Source organism: Lepisma saccharinum, chromosome 23 (genome assembly GCF_977018435.1).
Source record: "Lepisma saccharinum chromosome 23, izLepSacc3.1, whole genome shotgun sequence".
Taxonomy (NCBI): Eukaryota; Metazoa; Arthropoda; class Insecta; order Zygentoma; family Lepismatidae; genus Lepisma; species Lepisma saccharinum.
The window spans coordinates 64,328,641-64,353,469 of record NC_139251.1 but is presented as its reverse complement, the minus strand read 5'-3'; the positions used below and the strand labels follow the sequence as shown (position 1 = coordinate 64,353,469).

The 24,829-nt window shown below is 37.4% G+C and overlaps 1 protein-coding gene across 2 annotated transcripts in view; it reads left to right on the top strand.

The window, feature by feature from the left end:
* Positions 1-24,829, top strand: part of Grip128 (gamma-tubulin complex component 5) — a 131,034-nt gene that overhangs the window by 33,039 nt on the left and 73,166 nt on the right. For both annotated transcript variants that reach the window (XM_083144628.1, XM_083144630.1), the window contains exons 7-11: positions 5,482-5,707; positions 10,569-10,701; positions 13,288-13,455; positions 16,117-16,325; positions 20,706-20,958. In XM_083144628.1, the coding sequence (XP_083000754.1) occupies positions 5,482-5,707; positions 10,569-10,701; positions 13,288-13,455; positions 16,117-16,325; positions 20,706-20,958 (989 nt within the window). The remainder of the gene's footprint in view (positions 1-5,481; positions 5,708-10,568; positions 10,702-13,287; positions 13,456-16,116; positions 16,326-20,705; positions 20,959-24,829) is intronic.

Here is a 24,829-nt window from a genome sequence, read left to right as displayed (position 1 = left end):
GGGGTGTGTGGGTAACGCCCCACACTTTCTTGATCCGGTCGTGAGTGTGGGTGATGTGATCAGCATCATGCCCCTGACCGCCTTTACCCCCCGGCGTTTCGCCCAGGTACCCATGTTATTCGACGCTGGGTGTTGTAATATAGCAACTGTGAAAAGAAGCATTCTGTTTTATTTTAATTTCAGATAAAAGAATTTTGATCACATTATTCTTACTTAAAATGATGAATCCCAAATATCATCAGGTAATTCAAAGTCATCATTGTTTTCACAAAGTTTCTTGATGTTTTCTGTTACATTAAATTTTAAAGATGGTGGCTTACTCCATTTGTGAAAAAGAAAACTCCATACTGGATCTATGTTACCATTTTCATTATTTAATTTATTCCAGTGTTATTCTGCAATGAACGAAGCTTCCCAGACATTCAACTCTATGTTTCCTGTCAATCTTTTTAAAACCCTTCCCATTTTAATCAAATGTTTCTCTTCGATGATGTGAGCTGACAAACCTGTTCTTGGGTTTAGATTTATAATGTCTAAATCATGTTCGTGCCATCTTATTGCCATTTTCCTTGCTGTTTGTCCTACATAATCCTTTGAACATGAACAACGTATATTATATATTCCTGTGGTTTCCACATCTGGTAGAGTTTTTCTCATTTTGAATTCATTAAATGTACATTCTAAACTTCTTGGTGATCTAAAAACAATTTTGAAATGAAATCTAAAAAAATTTGCAATTTTATGTGAGAGTCCCTTGTGGAATGGAATGCACACAAATTTCTTTTCAACAGATTTTTCATCTTTGTCTGTATTTCTCTTTTCCTTTAGTTTTCTTGTGACTTGTTTCTTGATTTGGTTTATTCTGTTGGTGTGAAAGCCATTTTCTTTTGCTATATTAAAGAGCCTTTCTTCTTCATTTTTGATATCCTTATTATTAGAACATAGTCTTGTGCTCTCAGGGAAAAGAATTTATATTATCCATTGTTATACGAAAATGTTCTGAATTGGCATGGATGTATTTTCCCCTCCTAATTTTTTCCTATGGACTGATGTTTGAATTGTTGTGTCAGTTGTCTTAATTTGCAGGTCAAGGAAAGATATTACATTGTTATTCATGGGTTCGCAAGTGAATTTTATGCTACGATGTGATTCATTTAACAATTTAAATACGTCCATGATGGTGTTCTCATTTTTAGCAATAATTAGCACATCATCCACATATCTTATGTAGAGTATGATATCCACACCTAGCTGATTAACAATTGGAGATTCTATGTAATGAAGGAAAATGCTGGAGATGATTCCGGATACTGGGTTTCCCATTGATAGACCATTACTTTGCTGATAGATTTTGCCATCAAATATGAAGTAATTGTAATTTGCACATACAGTAAACCATTGAACCATTTCCCATGATTCCACTAGGTTAACCTTCATCTCAATAAGCCATCTGTGTAATGCATCTGTGGCACCTTCTATTGGGAGACTAGGATATAAATTTTCAACATCAAAACTTGCAATACGATACTCATTATTCCAAACAATATTTTTTAGTTTCTGTTTCACTTCATATGCATTTTTAACACTGAATGGTGTTTGTTGTTTAATTATAGCAAGCCTTTCAACTAAATATTTGGATAGTTTGTATGCAGGATGTGTGAAAGTTGCAATGATGGATGGGTCGTATTGGAGTTCCCAGTTTGTGAGTTTTTGGTAGTCCAAAGGTTCAAAGGTTGAATTTGTGACAATGAGTTTTTTCTTCATTTCTCTTGGTATCATGATACTGCTTTCAATTACTTTCTTTACCTCATTTATTATTTTAGTTATAGGGTTTCGAGAGCTTTCTGTGAAATTGTTTACTTTGAAACATTCTTCCATTTTTTCTTTATGGTCCTTAATTCGGATAAGGACAGGTTTATTTTCCTTGTCCGATTTTATTAAGAAAATGTCGTTTTCTCTCAACCAGAACTTGAAACTATGAACTTTTTTCCCCAACCTTAAATGCTCTTTCTCCCGTTCTGTGTATATTGGACCTCTGTTATTTCTTCTGTTGTATTCAAAACTTAACTGTTCATCAAGAGCATCATGTGTGAGACTTCGTAATTTTCTCTTTTCCTCCTCATCGTCTAAGAAATTCAGTGCTTTTTCTATTGAAATCACAAAATCTTCCTTGTGTATATAAGCACTACCAACTGAAAATTTCATTCCGAATTGAAAAATTTCTATATACTCATCAGGTACTTCAATATCCGTAAGATTTATAAATAATCTGTTGTCTGTGTTCTTAGTTTCTATTTTACCAGTGACATCAACTGTTTCCCTTCTTTCATTGTTGTTGTATATAACTTGTTCTTCTCGAATTAGCTGGTAGAATTTCCTATCAAGTCTCCTTTCTGAAAACTTGCTGTAGGGTTCTACAACTTGTTGTGTAGCTCTGTTTACTTTATCCCATATGAGTGGATGCAAAGAATTTGACAATGTTATGTGGAAATCATATGTCTTTCGAGAAAGGTTGTCCAATTCTGAGTACGAGTCCCTAATTAGTCGTCCTATCATTATCATTTGTAGCTTTCCTTTAAATTCACTGGTGTATTCACCATGGAGACAGAGATCAACGGCAGCCTTCCATTCCTGGACATCCTCATCACACGCAAACCGGACGGGACCTTAGGACACAGCATATACAGGAAACCTACTCACACCGACCTATACCTCAACGCCAAGAGTTTTCATCATCCAGCGCAGCGATCAACAGTACTCTCGACATTGTTTCATCGAGTCATCGCCATCAGCGACACAGAGCACCTTCAAGAGGAAATAAGACACCTGCGCACAGCCTTCAGACAGAATGGATACAGTGAAGGCATTGTCAACAAGATGCTAAAGAAAGTAACACACAAGACCAACGAAGAAACCCGGATCCACCTGATGACCAAGAAGACAAGAAGATAGTGATCGTCCCATACACTGGTAACCTATCTGCGGTTATCAGCCACATTCTTTCAAAAAAACATCAACATGATCCACAAACTACCATCGAAAGTCAGAAGCCGACTTCGAAACCCCAATGACGACCTAGGACAGAAGACACCCAGGGTTTACCGTATCGCCTGTGCCTGCAGTAAAGCCTACATTGGACAAACTGGGAGGACAATCGAACAGTGCTGCAAAGAACACCCCAGCTACATAAAGAATTTTCATCCCAAAAAATCATGGTTAGCAGAACATTCAATCCAGGAGGTCCATAGAATTGACTTCACCACCACCGAGATCATCAATAAATCATCAAATTACTGGGACCGTCTCATCAAAGAAGCAATAGCCATACATGGGGAAAAGGACAACCTCAACAGGGACATGCGACTCAAACTGGACCCAGCCTGGTTAGCGATAGTCGACTGGGAGCGCGGATGTCAGAGAAACGCCACCTGATTGGCCCGCCACTTACACTGGACCCCTCCCACACCAAATACATATAACGTCACCCTGACTTATCTCTGCACTTCATTCCCTGAAGATGAGAGTGACGTTAGCTCTCGAAAGCTCGGAAGCCTTTCCGGAAATCACCTGGCTGATTGCCCGAGAAAACCTCTTCAATAATATAAGTTGTTCATGTTCAAAGGATTATGTAGGACGAAAAGCAAGGAAAATGGCAATAAGATGGCACGAACATGATTTAGACATTATAAATCTAAACCCAAGAACAGGTTTGTCAGCTCACATCATCGAAGAGAAACATTTGATTAAAATGGGAAGGTTTTTAAAAAGATTGACAGGAAACATAGAGTTGAATGTCTGGGAAGCTTCGTTCATTGCAGAATAACACTGGAATAAATTAAATAATGAAAATGGTAAGATAGATCCAGTATAGAGTTTTCTTCTTCACAAATGGAGTAAGCCACCATCTTTAAAATTTAATGTAACAGACAACATCAAGGAACTTTGTGAAAACAGTGATGACTTTGAATTACCTGATGATATTTGGGATTCATAATTTTAAGTAAGAAATAATGTGATCAAAAATTTCTTATCTGAAATAAAAATAAAACAGACTGCTTCTTTTCACAGTTAGGTTGCTATATTACAACAATGTAACATTGACAACATCCATTATATAACGGATTCTTTTTGTTTAAAAAATTGCTAACCATTGTAATAACTGTATCCTTATTCAAAATATATATAAATGTCTGATGAAGGGAGTGTGTGTTCTGAAACGTCACAACGAAAAACTGTTTTCTTATGCTTGTAATAACCGTGAACTACAAGAAAATAATTCTACAATGCAAGCAATGCGTACATACAAGGAAAACTAGTTTCATTAACATGTAAATAAACATAGAAGCTGATATTTTACAAACCATCATTACAAAAATCACCAAAATTCAGCTACAAAGACTTTAAAAGATATTTAAAGTTAGAATGATATAGTACATCCAGAATGTTTTATTTTCACTGGAAGAAAAGTTACTGAAATTATTATAGTTTCATTAACATACTCATCAAGCATTTCCAAAGTAGGTTCATATGTACAGAAACAGAAACATGTGGTATTTACATTTTTTTTCTTTTTATTTGCTTTAACCCATTCTCATACCTAGTTGTCGAATCGACGGGTTCCCAATTTTCATCACGTAGTTTCTTTTTCTGCCAATAAATGGCAGAGGTTGTATGATCTTTCGAATCTATGAGGTGTATGTTTGTTCTGCTAAGTTTTTCATACCATTTCAAGCGTGTTTAGTTCAGTAATTTCTCATGTAAACAAACCTTCATTTGTTACATCTTGCAAACGTGTCACGTAAGAATGTTGTAGAAGATTCTGAGATTGAAAAGTTGCTTTTCGATAGCGATGAATAGAAAAATGTGGATTTTGGAAGTGGAGGTGAACACAGCGATTCATTTTGTCTTAGTGAAAGTGAAGAATGTAGTGAAAGTAGTGAAAGTGAAGCATGCAAAGTGGCACTACACATGCCGGAATGCTTTAAGGACTACAATACGAAACTGAACTATTAGGTGAGTTTCTGTTTATTTTTCAAAATAAACTGCATATGTTCATACTTATTACTGTACTTTCACTTCAGTATATAAAATTTTCACATGAATTGCTTGGATAGTTTTTACAATATTTGGCATCTTGTCTTGCTGTGCAACCATCACGGGAGATGGCCAAATTTAAATGGTATTTTATAGCAAAAAATTTGGCATTTAAATGGTATGGGGATTGGTTAATCAAACTGTTCAAATATTTTGCAGAGCCATTTACCAGAAAAAGCCTTTCTATAAAGAATGATATATCTGTATGTACAGTGCCAAAGAACATGTAAGCAATTTTAAGTGTGTTTTTTTTTTAAAAAAAAAAGTTGAAAATCCGATTTAAGTAAAAAATATAATCAACAATGATTTTTAACCACCCTGAACATAAGTAAAGCTTCCATAGAATGTACATTATTACTAAATTGTTGATCTTAACATCTTTTACAGGGCAACTTCTACAATCTGTTGACAGGATTGTGTCAGAGCTTCACGATGATTAAGTGCCTGCAGGTGTTTGGGGACAGTCTAAAGCTGCAGGAGGACCATCCTCAGTTTCAGAGAAGAAAAAACCCACCTCATACGTACGAGGCTTATTTCGACGGATTATACTTATTCTTCCTCTCTTCTTTCTACAAGGAAATCTCAGAATTGGAGAGGAAAGTGAAACTTCAGAGTAAGTGTTTGCATTTGAACAATTCTTCTGATTGTTGAACTTATTCTTCAAAACAATAAAATCGCATTACAGGATCCGGCAACTAAACCTGTCGGTTTTTAATTACAAGTAAAAACAAAATTCTTTCATTCAACGAAGTCAATTTAATACATGCTGTACAGTGGGATCCATGAGTATTACCGTGCAAATTGTCCATGACTATTTTCATTAATATTTCTCTTACATCCTATGTGTTTTAAAGCGATGGATATTTATGTATGCTGGTGCAGAAGTTGTCAACAGCTTGTTTTGAGTTTTCTTTTCATTCTTGAAGCTCTTATTGGGTCAAATTAGGTGCACAAATATGGTGATGGACAATTTGCACGGTAATACTCATGGATCCCACTGTACTACATCTCAAAGCATTTTAGGGAAATAGCATGAGGGGCAGTTTCATGCAATTTTTGAAAGGGACAAATTATTTTTTGAATAGCACGCCTCTGCGGCAATTGAATCTGACGGATTTTGAATCAACACTGAATGGAAGTTGCTCGAGGTAATGGCATTCACCGTAATCTGCATGTTCCCAGTCGGAATTAAACAAGTTTGCATCTGTTTTGAGGAGTCATTTAAAACAGGAACTGTCCTTGTCAAGAAACTGCAGTTAACTGCCACTCATTCTATTTTCGTAGAATGCCTTGAGATGCAGTACAACATGTATTAAATTGACTTCATTGTGTTTATTTGTAATTAAAAACCACCAGGTTTAGTTGCCGCACCCTGTGTTATGCAATTGCTATATTTCTTAATCCCTCAAGGTGAGACAATGTACACATGTAAATTTGTGAAATTCTATGCTTATGGTGGATCGACGTACACGTATATGTTCAATAAATAGTTGACTTCAAGCTGCTGTCAGATGCCATCTATTGGTGGTAGAAATTAACTTTTTAACTAGTTGACCAGAAGAGTTTTTACTGCTATCTACAGGAAAGTAAGAAAACTACTTGCACAACGTTGTGTTCGTAAGTCAAACATTAGAATGGTTGACTTGTCACCCCTGGTGAGTGATGTGGAAGTGGAACAGATCTAATTGGAAGGCAGTTGTGTTGATAGTTTTAATTGTCTTCCAATAGTGCAGAGTATACACAAGATGAAATTGCTCGCTTTGCAATCAATGAATCTAAAGATGAAATATATTGAAGGGAAATTTCTGTGACACTGGGTCGTAGTGATCCTGCATGGCAGCGCTGTGAGGTTAGTTACTTTCAGACATCCTAGTGATGAACAAATTGTATCTAGAATACATGGAAAATGCATAAACCACAAAAATTCACCAATCAGGGTAACACTGTTAAGCCTTGTTTCCATGTTAATAAAACATTAAAATGCTGACCATTGAAGAGCATGTTTGAAAACGGGGGACAACATTTCGAAAAGTTAACATTTTTTTGCTTGGTTGCATTGTTGGAACTGCACTTCGTCTCTAGTTTATCTAGATCAGGCAAGCATCTTTGCAATGAATTGTTCTGCACATTGAACCATGGTCCAATTTCAATTATGCTTCCTTGTCCCTTAACTGGCTTATCCTAATGTTGCTCTAATGTTTGACCTAAGGCAATACTGCAGAATATTTTGTTGGAATGAACGGTCAAATGACGATCCTTGAAGTCTTCATGTATCACAGGGTGCTCCTCTTTGAGTTTCAAGCAGTAATATGAAGTACACCAATGTGCATAATTCTATAAAATGCATTGAAAAGTGGTAAGCCCTTTTTATACTGCATACACGTAAGTCCCGATTATTGTCTATCTGCTCAAGGGAGATCTCAAAGAAGCGGTGCTAATACAGACAGAAACAGGTCGTAAGGACAAAATACTTGACTGAAGTCTGAATTTCCTAAAATCTATTGTGCTACTGACCAGAATATGGACAATATTTTGTTTCACACAATAAATTATTTTCTTCGTGCATTGAGAAAGAACTACACACGTGAATAATTGAAAACATCCCTGAATACTTTGATCTTGAAAATTGTCTAAAAATGTTTTCCGCTAAGGTGTTTCTATGAGTCCATAAATCATCCGAATTGTTCTAACTGCCTGAGCATAATGATGTCAATTTACAGCTCCTTAAGCTGAACACGGGCCCATCGTTCAATTTTCTACAGGAATTTCAAAAGTTGCGCTGGTTTTGAGACACAGTCCGATGCATGAGGTTACTATTTTTTTGCAAATGAAATCTCCTAGGCCAAGAGATATTCTAAGAATTTTCTGGGAGAAGAAGCTGAATTTCCTCAGCTATGTGATATACTCCTTCATCACGCCATAATAAACCCTGTCGATTCAACCGACACAGAACATCTTCCAAGTTGACCATGGTTAAATGTATGTAATCATATTGTGTTGCTGTGTATGGAAGGATTGAAGTAAATCCAGTGATTGTCCGTCGATATGGATGATTAAACAATGCACTCATAAGGGAATGTCTTGATGGTATGTCTACTGCTTCAGGGAAGTCAAACTGGCTGTAGCATCACGTATAAGAATCTCGAGCTTTAATGAATGTGGTATTGGGATACGGTGTATTTCAGCTCTGATGATAGTTCTGTTTGCTAACATCTGATCTTGGCGTAGACAATATCAGAGCAGCAAGAGTCCTTGACGGTTGAACATAGTAATAAGCTTTTTTTGATTTACTTAAAATGTGAATAGCTTGACAACTGGCAATGTGCATTGCAGTTGTTTTCAACCCATTATGAATGAGAAAATAAGTTTGTATCACACACATCACCAAATTTTCCATCCAAATTGAAGTCGTAGTTTTTTTGATTCTTCACGAGGTCTATTGGTACATTCCTTAACAACACCAATAGACTGTCCTTTATCTACAACCGTACTGTAATAATGGATGGATAGGCAAGCTAGGAAAGTAATTTTTCCCTTTGATATGAAAAACTTCGCAACGATCATAGATTCAATATCTTTGAAATTTTAAGTTAGTGCTTTTGCTTCATAAATTCATTACGAAGATCATTTGAAAATTCAAACCTTCGACAAATTTCCTTATCTTACAATCTTTTGTATTGATACAGGATCACTTTGAGTCTTGTTAGATGCTTTGAACTTCTCGTTTTGATATATCGCACCTGAGGCAAAACACTTGACACGTCACTAACGGTACAAGTTATTTCAAAAACTACATCTAGAGAAATTCCTGTGCTCTTCCACGCTTGCACATTTGGAAATGTTGTGTTTCTCTCTTCTATTTTAACTGATTACATACCACACATACGGTTGATATGGATATTGATCGACTTGACCTTTGAGTGAAGACCTGTCTCTTTTCTTTGAAGTCATTTGTAGAGGACACTGATCTGAAGATTTAGTAACTCGTTTTGATATAAGGTCGTGTGATAGAAAAGTTGTCTATGTCTATAATTACACCATCATTTAGCACACCACTTGATTCTTTGAGTTTCTGTCATGCAAAGTCTGTCCTATATATCGATTTACGTTATCAAACATAAGCTTCATGAAAGTCTTTTCTCTTTTACTTCGATGGAAATTGCACTAATCAACGATTTTCATTTTTAATTCTTCGCAAGGCAGGAATTATTCCTCAAAATGGAAAAGAAAAATGAATTAATACAGTGTCCTTAAACGTATGTACAAATGTTAAAAAACTATAACAGTATTTTAAATGTTGCCCTCAATTTCTACAAAACTCATACTTCTGTCTCTCCAAATGCAATTTGCATGTCATTATTGGACTCTGGGTGTCAAAAACATATAAAATGACCTATTACATTGCCATATTATGCGATAATATTTTTATAAAAAAAAAAAAACTAATCGAAAAATCCAAGATGGCCGCAAATTCTGCAAAATGACCATGAGTCAGATCATGTGGCCAACTTTTTCTAAACCACTAACCATGGAAGAGAAAGTCTGAACAATCAAAACTTCTGGCTCTCAATCTTCCAACAGAACCTTCCCAGCTGCTACATTAATAAGACCGAGGACTGGAGATTTTTTATTGATTCCTCCAGTTTCTCTCTTAGAGCAGTTTTGCTGCACAACGGTAATGTTCTACCTTCAATTCCTGTTGTCCATGTAGTTGACATTAAGGAAACTTATGAAAACGTGAAAGAAATTCTTTGGTGCTCGTGAGTGAACTGCATAGAATGCATTTCGACAAGTGTGTCATAGTTTTCTGGGGAACAAGAGAGCAAAGAACTATGAACATCTCGTGGAGAATCTTCTGACGTCTTCCGAGAAGACTGGGTGGGAATTCAACATTCATAGTATTACTTAATTACTTTTTTCTTAGTGCTTTGCTGTTAATGGTTTTTACTGTTGAAGGGCACTCTCTCCTGACAGAAAAACATTCTTGTCGAGGATTCAGTAACCATTTATTTCAAGGCTGCCTAAAGGATTTTTTTAAGGTGGGGGGCAGTGTTTAAAGTGGAGAAAACATAGAGTTTTGCTTTCCCCAAGTTAAGAGAATTATCATGCAGCATCACCGGCACTAAGTTAATTTGCATAGACGTTTAGTCTGTCTTTCACGGCACATCTCGTCATGTTTTCACGCTGTAATTTCAAAATTTGAATTATATTATTTCTTCCCAGATATCTCGGAGATATCCCTGTCAAAAAGACAGAACTGAAATTTCATGTATAGTTTTGAAGAAATGGCACGTTAATTGGTGCCGTGCGCTGCTGGTCGAAATGTCGACCAGCAGGACACAAATGGTTAATTCTTCATATATCTGTCTGCCATTTTGTAGTACTTCATTATCAGAATTTGTGCATACATTTTAATAATAAGTGCATATTATTTGTAGTATGACTTTTCTCTCTCTCTCTCTGTTTTCATGAAGACGATATTTATACATTGAAGTCGGTGGTTGACAGTTTAACTCCAAGATTACTCCAACTAAAGAATGTGTATATAGTCCACATGCAGGCAGCAGCTGACTGGAAATCAGTGCCAAATTGGTTCTGTGCTACTAGGTGGGTATTAATGTCTTGCTCAACTGGTATCCTCACCTTACTTTGTACTAGGATGGGCAAAATTAATCAGTACTCTGCATATGATATGGCCATATCAGTTGATATGTAAAATTTCTAATAGTTTCATCATTCTGACATATGCCTACAAATACCTGTAATTTGGTGTAAAATTGTATTGTGTTGTAATTTTTATGAATAGAAATGTAAAATTCATACATCATAATTTTGTAAAATAAGTATAGGGTTCCCACCTGAACTCTAAATATATTTTCCCTGGTTTTCCCAAAATCTTAATTTCATTCTAGCGTATTTAATACACAGTACATTACTATTTAAAATTGATCAACCTTTAGGGGCCCAAGGCCATTTTCACAGGCCTTGCTGCCCGAGTCAATTTTGAGCAAAATGCAGAGTTTCAATCAAATAAGTGTAGATCGGAGGCTAATTGCAATAGAGAGAGGAATGATATACTACCGTTGTACCTGAAATGAACCGGAGATTCAGACTATATAAGATGTATGCAAATTCAGCATATATGTAGTGGGCGGGGGAGGAAAAAATGTGGATTTCCCCCCTCCCCCCAAGAAAAAGTACACGGCAGTGTCAACATGCACATGGAAATTATCGCTGGCATATAATAATAATAATAATCCATCGTGCAACAACCCATGAAGGGCCTAGGCATACCTACCGACTGCCGGCCTCCCTCCCACGTTTTCCTTCGTCACCTCTAAGCGTTGAGATCTTCAACCAGTATTGGAATAGTTGGGGGGTCAGCCCGACGTATCCCCAGCTGTTATAGTAGGTCTCCGTGACCGGATTACACTAACTCACTCGGAGCTCCCCAATTACCTCATGATGGTGGGTCGCCACCATCCCGCAGCGAACGATCTCAAGACGAGTGAATGCCTTAACCCGCTCGGCTAAGGAGGAGGACCATGGAGATCAAATGTACAGGGTTCCTACGCATCTCGAAAACCAGGAAATTTTGCAGATCGTGTCAAATTTGCTCTTGTTTTGGAATCTGTAAGAGAACAAGTTGCAAAATGAACAAGTGGTGCATTTCCACTTTTAGTTTCTGTTCTTGTGATTCCACTCCCAAAAAATATTAACTTTGAAACTTGGTTCTCTCATCCTTAAGCTACTCAGTCTGGTACAAAATGATGGTTCCTTCGAATTTTGTTGGTTCTACATTCGTTCAATCTCGGGGTCTAGAATTTTGGATATATTACAACCAAATTGTTCCAAATCTCTTTACATTTATAAGCACATTGCATCTTGGGATTTTTTTCATATGGAGTTTTTAGCTCGTAGAGATGCATTATAACCGATAAATGTGTAATTTTATGTGGTATCACATCTTGTTCTTCGAATATGCACGTGTTTGTGCATGTTGGATGAAATTTGCTTTTGAAAAACGTGCAAGGTATGAGGAATTAATAGTATGCTGGTATCACACCAGTGCTAAATATTTTGCTCATTTTTTTCTTATTATTTAATTGAAAACCACAAGGTTCAAAAGCAAAAATCATGACATTTCATTAATCAAATAATCATAGCAAGTCTGATAAGTCACCCCCTATTTTTAAATGATTATAATGTCTATTTGGTAACCAATTCTTTTCCAACCCGGTTCAAATCCGGGAACTTTTCTAACGTTGGAAGCGGCCCCGTCGCCCACCCAGCGTCGAATAACATGGGTACCTGGGGGAAACCCTGGGGGGAAAGCAGTCAGGGGCGTGATGCTGATCACATCACCCCCACACATGACCGGGTCACAAAAGTGTGGGGCGTTACCCCCACACCCCCTATATGCCTTCGTGGCGTGGTGCTAAGCACAGGGGAGCACTTTACCTATATTCTTTTCCAAATAGTCTTGCTATTCATTCCATTCCTTTTGGTCGGCATAATTCAAAACACTGCAGAAACCTCAACATTCTCTACTCATTTTCGTAATTGAACAGGTACAAAAACTGTGGAAGATGTGATACTGAACCATACTGTTATCTTCTGATGCCCCTGTGTCTTCTCAATACAAATGTGAAGATTGCTATCCACACAATATCGATAGTTATGCCTATTAAGAAAACACTCTGTAAGAAATACTGCTTCATCTGACCACAACATGTCAAACAGTTTATGCCATAACAGATTTTTTTTTCAAATTTCATCCGCCTGTCACAGTCATCAGAGAACAATTGTTGAATGTAATGTGGCTACTGTGCTTTAAAAGAGATCATTTATGAGAATTGTTGCAGTTGCATAACGTGGGCGGTCACTTTCACAAAATCATCGACACACGGATTTCTCTGGTCTCCTTGTGAACATATTAAGGGTGGCAATTTTCTTTGCAGTCCTTGATGTTGACCATCTTCCATCATGTCAAGCAAAACCTCACTAGTTGCAACAGAATTCGTGAACATGTAAAGAAGTTGAAATTATTTAAAAATGAGGAATGACTCATCAGACACCCTGTATAATACATGAAAATCTAAAATCTGAAAACTTGAAATTGGGTTTCATGTTATTTCATTATAATAATTTGTCTTTACTTTTACACATTACAATTGTATTTTTGGTTTACAGGTTACTGTCTGTTTTGTATGAATCAACCATGGAATCCATTGGTACCGAGAATCCTACTTTGCTTTTGAAAATATTTTTGAAGAGTTTGCAGCCTTATGTAGATATGATCGATGTTTGGTTGACAGATGGTCGCTTGGAGGACTGGAGAGATGAATTTATCATCCAAAGGTAATTATTGGAATTATATTTTATAATAATTTTGAAAAACTGGGTTAAACAATGTAGAGTTTATAATAAAGTTGGAGTTAATTTTGAAAGAAGTCTAGGAAAATAAGCTTCAGGAATCATGGGTGTTTGCTCTGACAATCCAGAGGTAGGCCAAGGGATTCAAGCATCAGATACTTGTATTTCTTGGTCTTACAAAACTGGCAAGCTGCATATTATAGATATTATCAAATTAGAATGCAACACACAAAGTTATAAAGAAGTACATTTATTGTACCATACGCACGACCAATTAAAGATACTTCTACAGCAATGCATCATCACACAACCAAATAGTTGGATACTTAGACAAGCAAAGATCATGTTTGAAAACAAGCGAGCGACAGACTCGTCTTCCTTAATGCTAAAGTAAATATAGTCACATGCAATGAGGGCATATGGGGTGAAGTGGAGGTATAGAGCTCCACATATTCTTGATCTTGGCCATAGTAGGAATGATGCGATCGGCATCACACCTGATCACCTTGGGTTGGTCCCAGGTATCCGTTTATATGAGGCTGAGTGGGCCTCAGAACCAAAAACAGGGAAATGACAGGAAAAATTCCTGGTCCAGATCACCTGCCTCGATATTCAAACCCCGGTCTTCCACATGGTCGCCAGATGCTCTACCATGGCTCTTAAAAGTAGATATAGAAAATATTGAAATACTATAGCACCTCCTCAAGTAATATCACCATGCTGTTTTCAAGAACTGTGTTCAATAACTTATTTGCGAAGTTTTTTAAAACTGAGTAATGTATAGAGATTAACATGAAATTGCCTCCCTTGTAGATACAAAACAAAATTTACCCTTAAAAAACTTGTTCATGCAATGCCCAATGAGAATGGCAATTAAAAGTTTGAAAGTAAAGTCGTATTATCAAAGTGTTTTGCACACTGTGGAAAATAACTTATTTTCAAGGATTGATGATGAACTTTCTAAAAGTGAGAATGTCTTGTATTTAAATTTTTGAATTACTGTATCAACACTCACGCCACGACTACGTTTTTCACCATATTCTTCTTACAGGACATATCTTCTTCTTTCCTAATGATTCGTTGCACGTCCAAACATGCCCACTTGAGGGGTTTTAGTCAAAATTTTCAGTTTTTTGGAGGTTTTCACTTCTTTCCCCAGGGACTCTTGTCTCATATTAATTAGTGTTATGCTAAATTTCACTCAGCTGGCCTCCCTGATGGGATAGTGGTAATGTCACCACCTTGCATTAAATGGGGCAGTTTCGATACCCGGTGGAGGCACATTCCACAGTGGTTCGGATCCCACTTTAAACTGTACGTCCAGTCCCAGTTAGCCTTACTGTGCATAAAGTGGACTTAAAGCACAAACTCAAAAGAAAACTTCCAGAAGTTTTGTTACCCCCACCCAATTATTCCAACCTGTTTCTGCTAATTGTGTTGGTAATCCAACTTATGATGCACCTTTCACTGATAATGAGACATTAGCAGTGTTATATTTCAAGAAAATATATAAAAATAAAGTTTCTTACAAATTCGAAACACCCCAGTGATTAGTTCAGTCGATGACGAGAGAAGATATGTTGCTTGGTCTCTTTCGTGACCTGTAATAGATTCAACATTCGATGACCTGACAAAATTACTCACAACACTAAATCTATAAACTGCTATGGTTAGTAAGGGATAAAAATAATTCCAGCATTTTTTGAAATTACCATGTTTTATTAATGTATATTATCTTTCTTTATTTTTAAAATGTCCCATCAGAAACCCATGTTTAATGCCAAATAAACATTTGAGCATACACCTCAGTTAATTACCATCTTTAATGTACTTATTCAATTTAGTCATTGTCATGATGATCCTCGAAACCCTAATCAAATGCAACTAGTTCTTGCCAGCACCTTTACAAAAATTATCTCAAATCAGTGACATATAGTATTATGTTACAGATTCTCATATGCACTGAATAACTATTCTGTAACAAAAATACACGATTAAACTCTGATTATTTAAAACTTTCGTTCAACTTCCAAATACAAGTCAGATCATCTAAATGACACCAATTCCTATGATATTATGAATGGGTTTAATTGAAACTGCTGACATTTTTTTAAGTAACTCTTACATGCATGCATTTTTCCAGTACCAGTATCAATGTATTCCACCCATTGCATCTCGCCTTGCATCGTTGAATATGCTCGTCACTACATGCCACAAATTAGCATATTTCAAAGCTCTAATGCTATTTGCAACCTATTGATCCCACTCTCAAAAACAGATTGAAACAATAATAGATCTCTCTGCTCTTTTTCACCGTTGACTGCAAAACATCAAATGTCTGTTTCTTGTTTTACAACATTCTTCCTCACTCGCAGACCCACATGAAACTTGTCGGCAAATACTTTCTTTAAACTAAGCAAAGGCATCTCAATTCTGTCAGCTGTTTCCCCTCCCCTTCCTTTCCGGTTCTATATGCTGGCCAAAATCTCAGGAGAAAAGCTGTTACGCTTCCCCCAGGAGACTCGAACCTGCATGCATCCCGTAGACCGAGCCCAAAGCATAACGCCTTACACCACATAGCCATGATGCAGGACTCGCAAACAAAATATTTTCTCTAATTCAATTTTTTTCTCTCTCTCTTTGTAGGAATAGTGATGTCAATGATTCAGGTGAAGACTTCTGGGATAAAGGCTTCACTGTACATCCATTCTACACTTCTCTGTTAGAAAATGACATCAAGCCATTGGATTTCCTTCAGATCATAATCGACAAGATTTTGCATGCTGGCAAAAATATTGAATTGTTAAATAAACTGGATCGTCTGCCTGAGGTTCGGCGAAAAGTCAAGAAGAGAGGTAGGTTACTTGTTGCATTATACAGGATGTTGCCATAGAACTAGAGTTGCAAAAAAGGCGGCTTTTTTGAAGGGACGTTTTTTTCCAATAAAAAGCCAGCTTTTTTGAAGAAATAAAAACAGGATATTTTGGCTTTTTTGGCTTTTTACCAATTACGGCTAACCTATTTCACTTGAAGTTACTGATATGAGTTTACAGGATTGTAGTGACATATTTTACAACTAGCTAAAATAAATTTACATGATGTAGCAGAGATTGGCCAATCCCATTGGACATATATTGCATATATATTTATAATATCAAATATTTTGACCACCTTACCCCAGCTCTCAAGGACCTAGGCTGGTTCGACTTTTTCACTCGCCGCCGCTTCCACGCTCTTACAGCCCTCTACAAAATGGTAAACTCACGAGAGCCCTCCTACCTACTTTCTCGATTTCAACCCCTAAGTGCATCACACACCTTTGCCACCCATTCGAGAGACAACTCTCTCCCTCCCACAAGACAACGTGTTATGGAAATTCCTTAACGGACACTGCTACCAGAGCATGGAACGACCTCCCAATGACATAAGAAACTCTTCTTCTCTCGGCCAATTCAAATCAGAATTAAGAAATCATCTTCTGGAGTCGTGGAATCATGGCTCTCATGGAACTTTGGCAGAAGACCATACAACAGAATGACCTATACTTTGCCGGAATAAATCCAGTCTCAATGTCCTTGTGCAAAAACGAACAAACTTTTGACTCACCCTGGTATGTAATCACAAAATATAGTTTTTCCACATAAAATTGAAACTTCGAATTTTGCATAATTTCCTTGATAATACTACTATGTACAAAAAGTACCTGGAATTTGTGAATAAAATACAAAATACGTGGTTAATCATTAGGGAGCGGAAGTTGATGAAATGTCATCTTTTTTTTCTGATATCTCGGACACTATGCCCATTAAATATACACAATCTTACACTTCGTCTAGAACCCCAAAAGGAAAATTTTAAAGTGCAGTTTTTGCATTTTTTTGCCAATTTTCAGGTTTTAGGTCATTTTCCCCGATTTTTGGCATTTTCCCGCCATGGCTTGGGCGAGGACATGTGCTGAGTTTTTGGCCAAAAACTAGAGAACAAGAGAGTATGTGTGTGACGACGCATTATCGTGGTGCAAAAATCCAAAAATTGTTTTTCCATAACTCTGGTCTTTTCTGGCGAACATTCTCACGCAGACACCTCATAATGGTCACATAACTCTTTATCACAGTTTGTCCCACTGGAAGGAATTTTGAGTGCACACCACCCCGATAATCAAAGAAAACAATGAGAATGACCTTAATTTTTGAGTGACTTTGGCATGTTTTTTTTTGGGTTTTGGTTCATTTTCGAAGTGCCATTCCGAAGATTGTTGACCTGTTTGCATGTAATACTCATACACACATGTCTCATCACCAGTTATGATGCGTTTCATGAAATCATGTCTTCAGCAACATCCCTGCGACGTGCTTTTTGCAGGAAATTCAGCTCCTTCGGAACAAGTTGTACCGCAACACATTTCGTGCCTAACGCATCAGTCAAAATGTTGTGAGCAGATATGTGTCATATGTCAAGCTCACGAGCCACTTCTCTCAAACTCGCATGCCGGTTTTCAAGCACCATTGTCCTGATTTTTCTGACGTATTCTTCAGTCGTCGACGTGGAAGGTCGACCAGAACGTGGCAAATCAGCAACAACTTCTCTGCCTTCTTTGAAAGCCTTGTACCATGCATACGCTTGTGTTTTCGACAGACACAAATCACCAAAGGCCTTTTGTAGCATTTTCAACGATTCAGCACACGACACTGCGTTGGCAACATAAAATTTCAAACAAATTCTTTGCTCGATATTTGTCTGCATTCTGCAAATCGCAGGACTGTTGTCAGCACAACTAACGTAAACAGCTGCTGTGCACAAATTGATGTATAGATTACTCTACCCCTCTGCATGGTCATTCAGTACAGTGCTGCCATCCTACAGACAAAACGAATTCTCGATACCTCCAATGTGGGACTTTTACCAGCCAAATTCCGGGTACTTTACGAAAGTGCCATGTGGAGTTTTGTGGAGCTCAAACACAGAAAAGTATCAGCTTATATCGATTCATCGACATAAGTTTTGGCCCAGCACTAGTTACAACAAAATCGCATAATTTATTGTTATACTGGTCACATTTCCAACTGACGGACGACCTTCGTGGCTATTTCTGGCACTTTCTGTACCCCAACCATCTTCGGGCATGTGTGGCTCGATGGGTGGCAACAAATTCAATTGTGAAGTAAAAGCTGTAGGGGTGATATTGCTCTCCCCTAGCAATGTTGTCAACCGTTATGTTTTTGCCAGTTGCATACTGACCTGTAGGTGGTCATTCTGGAAACTTCATTGTGCAGAATCACGTGTGCAGTTGTGCCATTAACCCTCGTTGATTGCTGGTGCTGTCAATATCGCTGTCAGATAACTCTCACTTTACCTTATGTTTGTCAACATGTGGTGTATCTGGTGCTCATTTGTTTCATCCCGCTAACAGCGTTCGGTGCCTGTTGACTCAAAAATGCCCGATGTCAGTCGAAGAAAATTCATTTAATCACAGATTGGTACTTTAGTATTATACGGACTACCTCATATCAGACTGTCTGTTTTCTGGGAAAGCAAAAGAAACACTTATGGACATAATAGGAACACTGTATTTGAAAGTTTGCAATATATAATTCATGCAATTAGCCTTTTGTTAATTGTGATTCCCAAAAGTCAGCAATATCACTGAGAAGCTCGTTGAAAGCGTCGACACCAGATGCAGCCATCACCAATCTCCATATGTATTCTGGCAAATACGATTCCAGATGAGGTCTCCCCGATGATGCAGTGGTAGCGTCGTCGCCTTGTCATCAAGGGGTCCCGTGTTCGATACCCGGTGGATGCATATAATGGTTCGGATCCCACTTTAAACTGTAGGTCCAGTCCCAATTAGCCTTACTGTGCATAAAGTGGACTTAAAACACCAACTTAACTAACTAACGATTCCAGATGATGACGAGCTGTTCCCCTGAGCTTTTTTTTCCGGCATTTTGCTGACACCCACATCCGTTCTAATTTGAGTATTAACCCCAGTTTCAGGATCGACAAAATTTTATCGCACAACATTAGAGCAACGTTCTGTTCTGACGTCAGACAAGGAATGCCTACGTTGTTAGGTAAGGTCTTGCGAGAAAAGGGATGAACATTAATATTAAGAAAAGTAAAGTTATGCAGGTGGCAAAAGGAGAAAAAGATCATGAAATAGCAATTAGATATGGAAACGAGAACTTGGAAGAAGTAGATGAATATGAATATTTAGGAACCATCATAACAAGTGATGGTAGGTGTGATGAAGAAATCCTAAATAGGAAAAGAAAAGCAAATACAGTATATTATCAGTTCAGTAAAACAATAATGGGAAAGAAAGAAGTGGCAGTAAAGACAAAAATGCAGCTATACAAATCAGTATTGGTCCCTACATTAACATATGGAATGGAAAGTTTACCACTTCAAGATAAACATCTGAGTAAAATTCAGGCTAGCGGAATGAAATACCTGAGAAGAGCTGTTAATAAGACTAGGAGAGATAAAGTGAGGAATGAAAGAATAAGAAGAGAAGTGGAACAGGAGTCGCTAGAGAAAATAATTGAAAAGTGGTGGGGACATGTATTCAGAATGAATGAAGACAAAAAGGTAAAGCAAATTCTAGAAGTAAAGGTGCAAGGTAGGAGAGGTAAAGGAAGACCAAGGATAATGTTTGAAGACAGAATGGAAAAGATTGGAAGAGAAAGGAATAAGACAATAAATATGCTGAAGAGAATGATGAGAAACAGACAGGAATGGAGGAGATGGATCGAGGCAACCAACCCTACGCTATGATGGCAGAAGGGGACTAGAGGAAGAAGAAGAAGAACATTGGAGCAACGTTCTGTTCTGACGTCAGACAAGGAATGCCTACGTTGTTAGGTAAGGTCTGTTGGGTTAGGTTCTATTAGCATAAATACACTGAAAATTTATTATTTATGCTAAGAGAACTAAACCTAGTTAGCCTAACAAGAAAAGCTTTCCTGGTGATGTCAGAATGCAAGTTGCTCTAGTGTTGTGAGATAAGGGAGACCCACATTGTATTTTCTAAAATAAGGTATCCGTATAATACTAAAATACCCACAGATTCCCTGTTTCCAAACTGCCAGCTGGAAATTCGACCAGTATAATTAGCATCAATATATTGCCAATAATGATACAGTACATCCCTTGATCTTAGTTTCTCGATATATCAAAACCACAGGTTGATTTAGTATCAAAAGGTTACAATTGCGACCTTATTTATTTTTCAGGTTCTCTTTATGAAGAATTTTTGAAGTCTCTCCTAGATAAAATAACTGAAAAAGAGGAAGATATCCAGGATGTGCAAAATGATGATGACACTGACTCTTTGTTCGAGTCAAACCAAGGGGGGACAGAGATGTCAGCTTATCTGCTAAGAGTTAACGACCCTTTCCTTGTAAAAGCCTTTGAAAACATATTGTTCTTCAAAGAGGAACCTGAAAAAAGTCCAGAAAAAATAAGTGTTGCCAGCTTATTGAAAAGGTAAGATAGATTTTATATAAGAGAAAATAATTATTGAAAATTATGACTTGGAACTGGGTGTTTGGTGCACAGTGCTGTTGCTTTGAACTTAAATTACACTATTTATATTCTATATATGTTAAAAAAAAATCAAAGATGTGGAAAGTAGGAGACAGTAAACACTAACAACATGCAGAAAAGAAAGGTTGATATTTCTGGCCTGGGCACATGTTCACCGAAGAGAAGATGGCCTCAGTACTGCCGTGTAGTCAGAAAGAAGTGATAGCCAAAAGCTCAATATGCTTACCAAGGCAGAATTTATTTTATTTTAAAACATAAACTAAACGTTACGTTTCAACCTTCTAGCAAGGTCTTCTTCACACTCTGTACCAAATACAAATCAAATAAAGTACAAAATAGGAAGATATATATACACAAAAATAACTTCCCTCCAGACACAAGATAATTAAATTAGAAAGTTGTTTATCTGGAACATTCCTTTCCAGGTGTTCCAGCAGGTGGCCTTCTCCTGCCAACTGTTGTTTCATCTGACAGGCGATTTTGATAAACATTTCCTTTCATCAGAAATGTGGTTGGACCTCCTTATCTCTTTTTCCTTATCCTTTCTTTCTTCATTCCTCTTCCTTCTTCTCTCCTCCTTTGCTCTTGTCCTTTCTACTCTTTCTAACACCTTCTTCCATTCTTTGTTTATGTTCAGTCCCCCATTCTAGTTCATTGTGGCTTCTTCCCCTTTCTTCTCTATTTCCTTGGCCTCCTTCCATTTTCTCACTAGCATTCTCTTCTCCCTTCCTATCTGCTTAGCCTCATCCCACTCTATGTCATGTCCTGTTTCTCTCGTGTGCTTAAATATCACATTTCTCTCTCTTAAGTCGTACATCCTCTTTTTTTTCAGCCTCTTTTTTGTTTCTCCTATGTACACACTCTGGCATTCTTTACACTTCACTTCATAGTTAATCCCATCCTCTTATCTGTTTTCCTTTCTCTTGTTTGCATTCTTCGCTATCCCTAAGATGCTTTCTCCTCCCTTCCTGTTAAGTTTTAATGCCCACTTTCCTAAGTACTTTGCATATCTTTTCTGTGGTCTTCCCCATACTCCTTATTCCAAACCACCTCTCTTTTCCTGTCTCTTCCTCTTCTCTCCTGCCACTGCCAAGAAAATAGAGAAGAAAGGGGAAGAAGACACAATGAACTGGAATGGGGGACTGAACATAAACAAAGAATGGAAAAAGGTGTTAGAAAGAGTGGAAAGGACAAGAGTGAAGGAGGAGAAAAGAAGGAAGAGGAATGAAGAAAGAAAGGATAAGGAAAAAGAGATAAGGAGGTCCAACCACATTTCTGATGAAAGGAAATGTTTATCAAAATCGCCTGTCAGATGAAACAACAGTTGGCAGGAGAAGGCCACCTGCTGGAACACCTGATATTGTGACAATTGATATAATGATCAGCATAAGAGGTTGTGAGACATGCATTATGTTTTGTGCAGAAATATAAATCAAGTCTTTGTGTTGAGTAATATTGATTCCTCCCAGAGGGCTTACTATTAGTAATTAGGTGTAGTTTCACCCACGGGACCCCGAGCTGGTTAACGGCTCCAAAGACGGAAGAAGATGGATGGTCATCTCAACAGCAGCGGAGGTGGAAAACCTCTCTAAAAACTTTGGTTCATCTGGCTCCGGATGGTTGCACCTCGTAAGGGCCCCTAGCCAGGGTAACGGCAAAGACCCCAACAGCAGATGCGGCGAAGAACAAGTCCTTTGGTACGGCGCAGATGACGGAAGAGGTACTGCATTCACAAATAGTTAAAATTGGGAAAACCACTGTCTAGTGGTGAGGAGGGATCCTCAGAAGACTAAGGGAGAAAACTCCAACAAAACCAGCCATGGCTTTGAGGCTGAATGGAATAAACCAAAAGGTCCCCTATCGCTGGGCAAATCACCCACATAGGGGTAGAAGATGATTCAGAGAAGAAATGAATGCATCAGAAACCCCGGACAGATCTCACAAAAACAACAATGCTAGAAGAAGGAAACAAGAATCGGTATATGCACCAACCGAAGATGCCAATGAGAGACAAGTAAGAATTCTACGCAGAGTTACAATCAAAAGTGGAAAAAGCAGAAAGAGGAGGAAGAAAAGTTATAATTAAGGGTGATTTATACAAAAGAGTGGGAAATGATCTCTTGAGTGGATTCGAAATACTAGGAAAGTATGGAGGAGAAGTAATTAAAAATGAAAATGGACAGAGAATTATAGATTTTTGCATAGAGAATGCAATGCTGATAGAAAACTCCTTCTACAAACAATATATGAAATAACATTGAAAGCGAGGGAAGAAATGCCAATAGCATCATTGATTATATAATATACCCACAACAAATAAGACAACATATCCGAGACATAAAAGTAATAAGAGGAGCAGAACTTGGAACCGATCACAGGTTGCTGGTAGCAGAAACACTGTTTTACACAGGCATGAAGAAGGAAAATAAAAAGACCTGTAACAAATTAAAAACAGAAGAGTTGAAGAAGAAAGAGGAAAAAACAAGAATATCATAATAAAGTAGGAGAACGACTAAACCAAGAAACATTTAAAGATAAAGCTATAGATGAAATGTGGCAAAAATCAAAGATATAATGCTCAAGTCAGCTGAAGAGGTATGTGGGAAGAAAAGAGTAAATACAGGAAGGAAAAGAACCAGATGGTGGAATGAAGAGGTGAAAAAGGCATGGAAGAAATATGTCAATATAAGAAGAGATGAAGACAAATATCTAGAAAAAAGAAACACAGCTAATGGAATAGTGAGAGAAGCAAAGAGGAAAACATGGGAAGTGTTTTGAGAAGTGGAATCGCAATACAAAGAGAATAAAAGAAAGGATTTTGGTGCATAATGAAAGGAATAAGAGGGAAAGGTGAAAGAAGAGTAAGAAACAAAGCAAATATTCTGGAAACACGAATCGAAAATATGTTGAAAACATGGAAAGAATACTTTGAAAGTAAATTTGAACAGGAAGACACAGGAACAGCAAATGGGAGGATTGGAAAACATAATAAACAAAAACAGGAAGTAGAAGAAGAATACAAGAGCAGGATAAGGATGAGGATGGGAATGAGATAGGAGAGCTAGTAAAGGAAATTGAAATAGGAGAAGTATATGAAGCCGTGAAAAGAGTAAGAAATGGAAGGGCAGCAGGAATGGACGAAATAGCTCCAGAATATATAAAATATGGAGGAAATACACACTTGGAGACAATGACTAAACTGTATCAGAAGATCTGCTGAGAAGAGAAATTACCAGTAGAATGGGAGAAGAACATTATTATACCACTGTATAAGAAAGGAGACTCACCCAACTGTGAGAACTATCGTGCAACATGTCTATCCACCGTGGCACTTAAAGTATACTCAAGAATTCTGGAAGTAATGATAAGAAAGGAGATGAAAAGGATGTGGAAGAAGAACAGGCTGCTTTTCGTTCTGGGAGACAAACACAAGATCACATATATTCCATCCGAACAATATGTGATAAATACTTAGAAAATGGAAAAAAAGATGAACGTAGCATTTTTAGATCTAAAGGCTGCTTTTGACTCTGTACACAGAGAAGAAATATGGGCAATATTAGAGAAAAAAAATCCCAGGAAAACTCATTCGAGTAATAAAATCAACATAAAAGAGTAGAAGGAATAGTAAGATTGGATGGAAAGATGTCAGACACATTTAAGATGGAGAAAGGAGTGAAACAGGGAAATAGCTTGAGCGTGCTAGTCTTTATAATATTTTTGGATGAAGTTCTAAAGATATGCAAAAGAAGAACAACAAGAACAAAAATGGGTATTTGGAATATGAGACCGATACATTGCCAAGCATTAG